Below are 11597 nucleotides of genomic sequence, written 5' to 3' on the forward strand. Positions count from 1 at the left end.
TATTATGCAAGTGCGCTCACTTAGCCAAAAGGAATCGAGGGATGCAAACGAACTCCATGTGCTCGTCTCTTGTGTTTGTTTCCTTCTGAAGCAAAGACGCTGGCCTCTGCTGGAGCCCTCTCAGCATTGCATGTGACAGGACCGATGCGAATAGCAAAGCCGGTGTGCTGTAACCCTTTTGTAACTATCTGTCACCTTCTAGGTAACACTCGGCTGCACTTTCTGGTCCTGGTGACTGGCTGTACGTCGGTGGGAAAAATCCTGGACGCTGAAGTTTACAAAATTACTGCAACAGATTTCTGTCCTCTCCAGGAAGAAACCAAGGAAGAGGAGCGTGTTACTGCCTTGAAGAAAATACTCAACTCTGGGATGTTCTATTTCTCCTGGCCTAATGCAGGCTCAAACTTTGACCTGACTGTGCGGGCTCAGAAGCAGGGTGATAACCACTATGAATCTGGTAACTCGTTCTTCTGGTTAGTACTGCACGTTATACCAAAGTCTTCTGTCGTCCCACCTGTATCTTACTGGTCAAACATTCTCAGAGGGATGTGAACATACACATTTCGGGGGCACCTTCTTCCTTTCATTGTCATGTCGTTTTACAGGGCATGTGGCCCTAGTGAATTCATGGTAAAGCAGAGTCAAACAAGTAACTTCTGTTTAATTAAAGTTAATCTGATAATGAATGCAATTCTAATAATGACATTTTGTGTGTTTAAGAAGGAAACACTACATGTATTGCCCACATCACAGACACATGTCTCCACATGTCATGGTTTCCTCTGCAGTTCTTAAAACGTTTGCTTTAAAAGTTATCTAAGAGAAACCTGCACTTGATAAATCTCATCATCCGTGCTGAAGTATCTTCTCTTTCTTAAAAGTGAATGTATTTAAAGTCTCTAGTTTAATATTTCAATAATGTGCCCTAATTTTTATGTTGAAAACATGAACATCAATATGTTTACAGCACAGTGTAAATGTGTGTTGCACAGAAAGAAATTGCAATACACTGCTCTGTACTTCTTCCTTTCTTGTGCTCGTGAAGCAAAAAAGAGATGTTTCTTCTTGTGGTAAGTATTGATTTGAGTGGAAAGGAAAGTATACAATGCAGGGTCTTGTCAACCCTAGGAGAGTTCATGCTTGATGTAATTAAGTTTGTTTGATTTACAAATTCTGGCAGAATTCTTGACTACCTATGCCCTTTTTTTTCCCCCTCTTTTTAAACAAAAAGTCACACAGAAAGCATAGCAATATTGGAAATAAATGAAGGTCATATGATGTAGGTGAAAAGTAATTGGCAATGTTAGTTAAATGTGAGTGTGCTGCAAGAATGTGTGGTAAGTCTTGTGGCCCAAAGCAAGTGAATATTAAATACACATAAAAGTTTGCAATAGACGATAAATAAACATGAGTGAGCAGTTCATTCAGGCTAAATAATCTTTCTAGCTATGATGTGATTCCAACTGGTAGAAGATGTAGTGTTTTAACTTAGAAGAGGGATATAAAACTGCCTTCCCGTTATGCTAATTATACTCTCAGAAAGTTCACCAAGTATTAGACACATTGCCTAATGAGCTGTGTTCCAGTGATGAAGCTCCTAAGGTGGCAATGTCCTTTAATAAAGAAACAACCTTTAAAGCAAGTCTTTTTACCTGTACTGTCTCATGAAACTTTTCTTCTTGGAAGATAAGTATTTGAACTTTTGTTCTTTGCTCCTCTGACTAATCTAGAAGTAACATTTGAAGAGATTCCATTCTCCTGTGTGTTGTAGAAGAGGGGTGAACGGCAACATCATCACATTTAGGGCAAAAAGATGTTCCAAAGAAAATTTATCTTGAGGCAATTATGTGATACAGGAAATTTCAGACCTAACCATAGATTATTGAGAAAAGTAAATAGTGAGATAAATAGTTACATGATGAAGTGTCAGATGACCTTAGTTATAAGCCACACAAACTGTCTGTTCAATGAGCTGCAGCAACAACAAAAAAATTATACTGGAATTTGTCTGAGTGAGGGTTTCCTCTGTTAGTAGAGCTAGGAGAAGGAGGTACAAAAGATATCAAAAATTGTTTTAGAGCTGCTTTTTCAGTTACATACTTAGTTAAAAAATGTAAGAATGACTTGCACCTTTTTCAGATAAATGCTGTCCTCTGGAAGAACAGTTCTTCAGGGATTTTGCTAGGTGTAGTAACTCTTGTAAAGAACTCCTGTTGAGCAATAAACGATCATAAAAGGGATTTTCTTGGCCCTTATCTGTTGCTAAAGGTACTTTTTGAAAAATGAAATGAGGAAATCTGTCATAATAGAAGAACATCACTATTAACCAGGCATGATGGGTTTCTTGGTTTATCTTAGAATAAATGGAAGGTTAAACCAGACATTCCTCTTAATGTTAGTAGCAGCTTCTGCAGTATCTCCATTGGCTTATGGGTGCAATTTCTGCTTGGAAAAACTTTCCTGCAAATCCTGGTGCATGTTGAAGTGGCCCTTCATCCTGTAGTGTATGCTAAGGTCCAGGCAGGCAGTACTGTTAAAAAGTAATTAGCTTGATGGCACTGTAATTTATGAAGATTACTAAATATAAATGCATTTCTAGAGCGGAAAGAGGTGACATTTGCATCTGAATTTGTAAGACAGAGGTACAAGATTCAAGAACAGCACCTTCGTGGTGGCTGCACTGTTAAAATTTACCACGTTCTGTTCACTGTAGAAATTCACAAGGGTTTCTTTCTCATATTTCTGACAGAAAAGGGGTTGCAAAACATGAATTGCTTACATCAGTGATTGTTGTGAGTGGCACCCATGCGTGGCTGTGTTATTTTGTTCAGTAATGTATCTGTACATTTTCGAATCTTTCAGGAACCAACTATTGCACGTGCCCTTCAAACACTACCAGGTGAACTGCTCTGACTGGTTGCTGAAAGTGATCTGTGGTGTAGTGGACATCCGCACTGTTTATGCTTCCCACAAGAAAGCCAAAGCCTGCCTCATCTCTCGCATCAGCTGCGAGCGAGCTGGTGCCCGCTTTCACATTCGAGGAGTCAACGATGACGGACACGTGTCTAACTTTGTGGAGACAGAGCAAGTAAGTGGATGTATCCAATAGCTTTGAATAATTCAGTCCACTTGAGTCTAATTGGGGCAGAATGGCCAACAAGAATTAAAGGAGTTCTGCGAGTGTTTTTGCCAAGAATATTTAAACTATTATTTCATGACAGATCTACTTATTTTTGCCCGTTACGCATTTTTTTGGGCAGTCTTATTTTTCTATGTTTCTTTTCCATGCACACAGATTTCACCAATACTTTCCACTTTTTCTTTCCTGAATGTGAAAGTCTGGCCATTTGATATTGTAGTGAAATATAGACATGTCTTTTTTAAACCATTCTGTGTGTTAATTCCTGTGAAATCAACAGGTGTAACATTACATTTCTCAAGTGCGTGAAACTTGCTTAGAGTCATCTGTCATGAGGCCCATGTAATAAGAAGAATGCTTTCAAATCTGTTCCAGAATACACTTTTATATATGTAGAACACTTTTATACATTCTGCATACATTTTAAAGTACATTTTTTTCTGAAATTCTTTGCAATTCTCATGCTGTAGAATGTTGAAGAAGAACTAGTTTGAAAGATTTTTTTTTTTGTGAAGTAGTGGCCTCTACACTCCATTCCTCTTTCATTCATTTTTAGTATCTCTGTTAGTCCATACCATCAGGTTTGCTGGATGAGCATTGAATGTCCATTGCACTACAGGGGCATAACTATGTCTATACTGGTGTAAAAGAATTTGGTTGGGCATGGTGGAGATGATTTTCTGCAAAGGCTAGAGCTGAGATTTGCTTTTGGCTTTAAGTAGTCACTTAGAATCATATAAAATCGTGTGATTGTAAATATTAATATCTCAAGTTAGCCCTGTCTGTCTTATTGGACTGAATCCATCACTTCTTTGTGCAGTAAGTATTGCAGCTATAAAATGAGAGAGATTATGAACTTTCTCCCCCACAGGACTTTTACAGACCAGTGAGGGCAACATTTATAGAGGATGGGTACTGAATGCTGGGCTATGGTGAAAAAGAAATATCAGTGCTCAAATATATCATTCTAGTTAAAAAGAAGTTGCCCAGCAAAGTAGCTGTGATGGCTGGGAGTCAAATCATCTTTGGCTAGTAAAGGAAATGGAGAAAAACTACTATCTTGCCAGAGCCTGGGAAATTCTAGTGCAGCTCATTTTGGAAGAGACTTTGCTTTATACTCTCCTTTGCTTTGTGGGGAATTCTCTCCAGTGAGAGGTGGCATGACACATTTTTTATACATACATGGTAAAAAGCTTGTTTCCAGATAATGCTGACACAAAATGTATGGGTGAAATGCATTTAGCAGGCTCCCTCGATTGACACAGCCAAACAAAATAACAGTCAGTTGGCTTTATTACACATGGTTTAGCTTAACTACCTTGAAAGTGAACAGAAAGCAGTGGACCCTGAAGAATCTGAAATCTTCTGTGCCAACTGAAATGAGTGCTTTCTTATTCAAGTACAATCACCTTCTCCTTTTTGAATAGAAGTAGTAATTATTAGCAGTCAGAACCATCACGCAGCAATGAATGTCTCTATAAGAAGAATAGGTAAATGATTGGTAGTAGTTTTCAGCAAAGGACAAGAATCTGCTCCTAAAATTTGGTTCTTTTCAGTGCCTTCTGGGTAGATCTACAAAACTACATATGTAGTGTAGATTGTTTTTATATGTGCATGGATGTGCCTGCATATGTAGGTGCACATACAATAAAGGTAGATTACTTATGCAGTGCTCATTAGGGGAGGCTGGTAAGACAGCTGTAGAAAACACAGCGAGTGTACCGTTGAGACTATACTTAAGCTAGCTGTGTCATTATTTGTTCCAGAAGAGTTATAGCTCTGTCACAGTGGGACTGTGCCTGACTGCTGAAGGTGGCATCCCCCCTCAAAAGTGCTCATACTTTAGCAGCAGTATTTCCTCATGGCATTGCACAAGTGTAGCACATCACACTTAGTGCTCTTAGTGCTTTTCATTATCCCACTACATGAGGCAGACATACTGTCAGGCAACTGTTTGTCCAAAATCTAGCAATGTTTAGGTATCTTCAGAATTTTCTCTAAGATGTTGCCTTGATGCTGCAGATTTAACCTCTTCACCTGGTTTTGCTTGAGGACATGCATAGAGCTACCTTAGACTCGTCAGTGCTGCATTGCTTAGCAGAATGGCTGGAGAAGTTGCAGACTGGTATTACCTAGTGAGGTTTGATCCCCAAGACATGCTCAATACATACTCATAGTTACACGTGTGACTTTCTGCCCACCGGAACGTGGGTAGCTCTCCACTCATCTCTATCCTTTTCCTGGTTTGCCTGCATTTTCAGTAGGCTGGCCTGGCAGCTTTCCACTTAGTGTTCAGGCTTCCACAAATTCTGCTTTTTGGATGCCAGACTCATTCCCTGCAGTGCTTGGGTCTCTAATGTCAGCGTTTGAATTCTCTGCTAATAATTCTCTTTTGTGCCTCTGCTCCAAAGCAATTACAAATCAAGTCTTGCAGCATCTACATCTTTCTAGAAGATCTATCAGTGCACTGGGAGATGCAGATAGGTGGCATTTTCCCCTGGAACTTGGGAACACAAGAAGGGACATATGTCATTTTAAGTAATAAGTTGGTACAGTCTGCTATTTTAGTTGAGTGACTTCTCCTGAGCATTAGTGCAAAGTACTTTACTCAGGATTTGAAGCATGTTCTCTTGCTGAAATGCAGAGGAAAGAAAATATTAGAAAGCCTTGTCAGCTTTCTTTCAGATCAGTCTCGCATTTGGGGCACTGCACTTAGTTGTCAAATTATGGGAAATACTTCTGCTGTCCTGCTCACTGGTTGGGCCAGAAGCAACTCATTCAGTTTAATTACATTCCTGGAGTACATTATGTTGCACACGATTAGCATGAAAAATAAGGCGGCCTTTGCATCCCAGCAGAACACCTGAAGACTGGCTTCTGGTGAGTGGCAAAAATGGTTGGTTGTTACTGCTTCCCTTAGCTAGGGTTGGGTCAGGCACTTCACAGAACTGCTGTGCTTTGTTCCCGTTCAGGCAGGGGCTGTTGTGAAGTGCAGGGACTTGAAGGCTGTTTGGCAATCTAGTAAGCAAAAGCATAAGAGTGAAATGGTTTTAGGGTGAAAGGCTTGAGTAGGCTGAAAATTATAACAAGGATCTGCAGTTTTAAAGGACTGTGTGTTTTTGTTTGGTTTTTAAAGGAGAAAAGAGGGTTACTGTTGCTAATGGTGATAACTCTAGTTTTACCAAGCCGCATGTCCTAAGAAAACAGAATTGGGCTAACCACTTGGATGGACGAGATCTAGTTCAAGCTGTCACTCACTTACCATTAGGGGAGAAGAGTCCTAGAATAAACTCTCCCCTACTTTAATAGTAGACCACTGACTAATCGCCTGTGAGGCAATATCTTGGCTGAATAACATTTTCTTTCCATTTGCTGCAGTCTCTACAGTATAATGGCATGCTGGCCTTGTGCTTTCATGGATAAATAGCACCCTAGGATTCTGAAAAGCCAGGACTTTCACCCCCTTTGTAGGAATTGCTTCTAACGTTTTTCTGGTTTTAGAAGAGGGAGAAACAATTAGTCTTATCTCCAGGCAGCTCTTTTATGCATAGATGGTATGCTTTTGTCTCCCACTGAGTTAGCCTTGTGGCATTTCAGTTCTGCAATGAGTCATTTTTTTGTGGGCTCACTTAACTGCTGTGACTCACAGTGTTTGAGAAGAAAGGAGAAAAAGTTAAATATCTCACTTCACTTTTGCTTTTCAGAGAAGAAAAGCTACTAGTAGATGTTTCAGATATCATTGGGCTTGCATCTTTATAAAGAAAAATGAAGAAAAAAAATGGTGGGAAACACTTAAGGAAAAACAAAATACGAAGGGAAGAGAAAAAAAGGGCTCTTCTGAGATCACTGTAATGTGTACTTCCAGAGCTGCTGTCAGTGTTTCGTAATGGGGTAGTAGCCCTTTCTGCTTGCAGTGTTGCAGTTAATCCTCAAGCGAGTTTAAAATCAATCTCTGTTTCCCAGTGATAGCATAAAAATTTCTGCTCACCCTTTCTTCCTCTCCTCAAAGTTGAGACTGTATCGCATTCTTTTCATTTTTTTCCGCTGATAGTGCTGAGAAGCTTTCTTCATTTAGTTGGTGCACCCGTCACTGTTTACTTTTCAGCTCCTCACCCAGTTATACTCCAGCGTTGTGCTAGACTCTTAGTATCTCACTATGTGACTTACAGTGAACAAGCCTAATTTACTAAAGAAAAATGAATGATTTCAGTTGCTTTCCCCTTCATGGAATTGTTTAATAAAGAAAATGGAAACCGTGACAAGGCATTAAAAGGAAATGCCATGAATTTGGATTAACCTTCTTTTTCTTCCAATTTAAGAAAAAAATGTCAGGCATGGATTAAGGAAAATGATCCCTATTTCACAGTAACTCCTAGACCAGGTTGGATAGCTCTCCAGGAGAGGAATGGATGCAATGATGTGGTTAATTTATTTTCTGGATCAAGTTTTAGTAAGGCCCCAAGAGGGACAAAGAGGATTATTTTGGCAAGTATATCGCTGGATCCCGTGGTCTGAGCTAAAGGGACTCACAGAGAAGTGTGTTTAGGCCATCTGTTACCCGTGCTCTTTGTGGGCTGTGTGGCAGATCTGGGGATCTCAGAACAAGCCATGTGAGTATCCATTTCCACATGGACCATGTCTCTGTGTGCCCCTCGAGTCTGTAATGTATATTACCATTTGAAGTTGTGACTGGATAATTGTTTCCTTCTAATGAAGCTGAGTGATGGAGATTAGTGAATAAATGATTCCAAGGGATGAATAGACTCAGCACACTGGGGTTAGAGTACCAGATGTTTGAGGTAGATGTTTGCACCAGTTTGCTTCTTGCTGAAAAGCTTACTATAGCAGTACCTGTGCACGAGGCTCTGTTACCAGGAAAGGTCCTTGGATCACAGGGGCAAGGTCTATCCAGAAGAGAAAGATTGAGAAACGTCCTCTTAAGCTGTCAGCAATATCAAGGGTGATAGCCAGGGAAAGGGGCCATGAAAAGAGCCTGAGACAACAGAAGTTTAAAAAACAAACCCATGACAAATTCAAACAGTAGAATCAGGCTAAGATCTAAATAGAATCTAACATTACAGGTCAAAGGACAAGCAATCTATTATTAAGGCAAATATATCCTCCAGATTGGTTAAGTATCCAGTTGCTATTATGTTGTTTGATGGGAAACTGAAGGAAGCATCTCTGAAAATCCATACACATAACTGGATTGGATTGTTCTATGGGCCAGACCCTTTGAGATTAACGAAGTGTTTCAGTCAATGGAGTGTAATCCTCAAGTGTTTTGAGGATTTGATAGGAATGCACATTCTCCCAGGGACAAGTAGGCAACAACTTACTGTCATTTTGCATCTAAGTCAAAAGATAAGACTCCACTGTAGTTTTATGAAGCCTGAAGACAGAGATTTAGCAGTATGTATCAACCCTAACGACAAAGTGTTGTCCAAAATGTAGCTGGTTGTTTTTGAACTTTTAGAGGAAAACTGATGGGATCTTCTTGGATGTATTTCTTGTCCATGAGTTAAGGAAAACAGAGGACAGGAAAATTCTGGAAATAAAGTGCTGTTTATTTTTCTTTAACTTTCTCTTCTTAAAGACCTGTTTCATCTTCTGTGTAGTGCCTTTGAATAAGATAAATGGATGTGCTGGAGGACAAGGTAACAAAGCCAAAACTAGAACGACAAAAAAGTGGGACAGATACACACTTGTAGAAAACATGACACTGTGAACAATAAATGATCAAGGCTTGGAAGAATATGAGCAAATATATACTGTACTTATCCATGCATAAATACTGAAATTGCATAAGCAACAAAGTTGGAATCTTTAATTTATGAGTGTAATTTCAACCTGGATGTATTATCAGTGCTTATTTAAATCTTTAACGGGTGGAGTTTCTTATAAGGTATATGGGTCGATTCCTGAACTGGAACATCTCTGTAATCTCAGTCTTTCTACTTGCTGACATAAGAAGTCTGCTGGTAGGAAGGTTGCTGTCACTGTTATTTGTAAGGTCAAGGGTCATGCATAGTAGAAGGCAACGTCAAGATCAGGGATCATGTTCCTTGGAGTGGTGAATGAAGATAGTGGATATTGCTAAAATTCAGGAAAGATTTGCATGGTTGTAATTCTTGATGAAGTGGTTACAGTCTGTTTAGGAATGAAAAGAGTGTTATTCTCCCACTCATTAAAAAATACTAGGTCTTTTTCCAACTCACTGGCAGCTTGGAAGAAAATAATTTTGGATTCATCTGGGTCATGAGAATGAAGTGAGAAGATTGTGAAAGACCACAGAAATCCTCCAGGGAACAGAATGCTCAACCCCTAAGTGAAAAGGGGAGAGGAAAAAAGTGATAATGTGGAGAACTTTCTTGTTGGTAATGCCATGCTCCCAGTTGAAAAACCTCATCTGAATTTCTAAAAGTGACATGACAATGTGTATAAAAGTGTCATTTTCTTTAAAATGCCTCATCATCATAGGGGGATGCTGTAGTAGTTCTCATCCTGACAAGAGAACCTCCCAGACCGTCACATCAGGATATGGGCATCCTGTTTACATCACAGGAGTGATCCTCAAATAGGTTGAATTTTTGTTGTTCTTCAGTTCTCCAAATGGGCAGCTTAATAGAGCAGAAAACAGATAAAAGAATTAATGGGTGAAAACCGGTAAACAGAAAATGTGAGTGACGGTATTAACAAACATCTGTTAACTCTTACAATGTAAAATCACTAATAAGTGGAAATATGAACCTCAATGCAGAAAAGCAGAAATTTGTAGTCAGTATTTTTCTTCTGTATTTGGCATAAATAAGGAAGGTTATATATTAATGGAGTGTACCTGACAAAATACTTCACATTTACACCCTAGCTCAGGAAAATGTTAAACTGCAGGTATTAAAATTAGAATTATTATTAGTCAGTGAGTCTAGGGAAACTGAAAGAGCTGGCCAAAGAGATACTTGATCTGTTGATTTTTCAGTTAAGGAAACAGGGACATTCCAGGAAATGGTAAGAAAACGGATCCTCTTTAGCAAGCTCTTGCAGTGGCCAAATCGTACTCCATATAAAGCTTTGTCTGCATTCGTCATCCTTAGATGTTCCATTTCAACTCATGCATTGCTAAGGTGATGGTTGTTGTAAAATTTTGAAGTGAGCCAGTCCTGACTCTTTTTTACATAGATTCAGGACCAAATTGTCATTTAGTGTGAGTCGGGATCATACTGGGGCTGCCAATGGAACTACACAAAATCTCTTTACCTTAGAATTGGCTCCTCTGAGTCTGTGGCTGTGAGTGAAAAGATGATTCAGTGTTTAGAAGTCACTGACTCATCTCGGTACAACCTGTCTCAGGGAGGATGTGATAAATAGGAAGAAGGTGGGCCTACTCACTCCTCCTGTAGTCCAACTGCAAGACAGCTCTTCTGAGCACAGAATTGCAAAGAAAAGGTGCACTGGTGTGTTGCCATGGTAATTGCCTCCTGCATTCAGGTACTGGCAATGTTTAGCAAACTTTACTGGGAGAGTCTGTTTTAGAGGCACTTTATGCAAACTGTGGGACAAGCCTCACAAGGAAATTTCTCTGAGCAAGCCCCTCTGGCAGGTGGTTGTGCTAGCATGCAGTGCAACAGAGAAGGGTTCTTAATCATTGGTGTGGGGCTAAAAACATCAAAACATACAGTTCTGCACTACATCTGGACTAGCCATCGTTCTAACACTGATGTTGTGTCCCTGATGAAGCGACTTAAATCTTTCATGTGAGTGAAATGGACATAGTTGTAAGTTCTCTGCAAAAATGTTGTAATGATATTATTATTTAAAGATAAACATTTAAAGATATTGTTAGATTAAAATGGTGACAGAATATTTAAATACTCACCTCTCTGGTGTAGCTATACTTCCTTTCACATGTGTAGCTCTAAAAATTGTGTGTTCGTAGTGATTATAAAGATGAGAGGTCAAGGTAAATGAAGGCACTCTCCCTGAGCCACCCAGCAAACACATCTAGTGGCAAATCCAAAAAGCAGAAACCATGTCAAAGCTTTAGAGTAACCCATTTTCATGTTCTTTTCTATTTTGGGAGCTACTAGCCAGCTGGCAGCGCTTGTGCTAAATGATATGAGCGGTTAGAGAAGCAGCTACCTGGATACCATTCCTCCGAAGGGCTTGCAGAAGTCTCATTGTCATGCATGAGATAACGGAGATGTGTATCGTGTGTATCATTTATCCTCCGTGGAAAACAGCCAGGATTCCACTGCTAAGAATAGGCGAGGGGAGCGAGCTGGGCTCTGCACAGTTGCTCTGTGGTCATACCAAATCTGAAGATAGTCCCTTTTATGCGAAGTTAACATGTAATGTAACACTTTGGTCGGAGGCTGGCGGGGGGAAAGGCAAAGGGGGAAATCAGTCTTTGTACTTTGCACAGATTTGACGCAAAAACCAGCTTGTTAGCAGTGATGGT

General features: G+C 39.8%; 1 protein-coding gene across 1 annotated transcript in view; it reads left to right on the forward strand.

Moving 5' to 3' along the window:
- SYNJ2 (synaptojanin 2) overlaps positions 1 to 11597 on the forward strand; it is a 72077-nt gene that overhangs the window by 20949 nt on the left and 39531 nt on the right. Inside the window, exons 3-4 of the mRNA XM_061989034.1 lie at positions 203 to 473; positions 2863 to 3088. Of these exons, the coding sequence (XP_061845018.1) occupies positions 203 to 473; positions 2863 to 3088 (497 nt within the window). The remainder of the gene's footprint in view (positions 1 to 202; positions 474 to 2862; positions 3089 to 11597) is intronic.

This window comes from Colius striatus, chromosome 2 (genome assembly GCF_028858725.1).
Source record: "Colius striatus isolate bColStr4 chromosome 2, bColStr4.1.hap1, whole genome shotgun sequence".
NCBI lineage: Eukaryota > Metazoa > Chordata > Aves > Coliiformes > Coliidae > Colius > Colius striatus.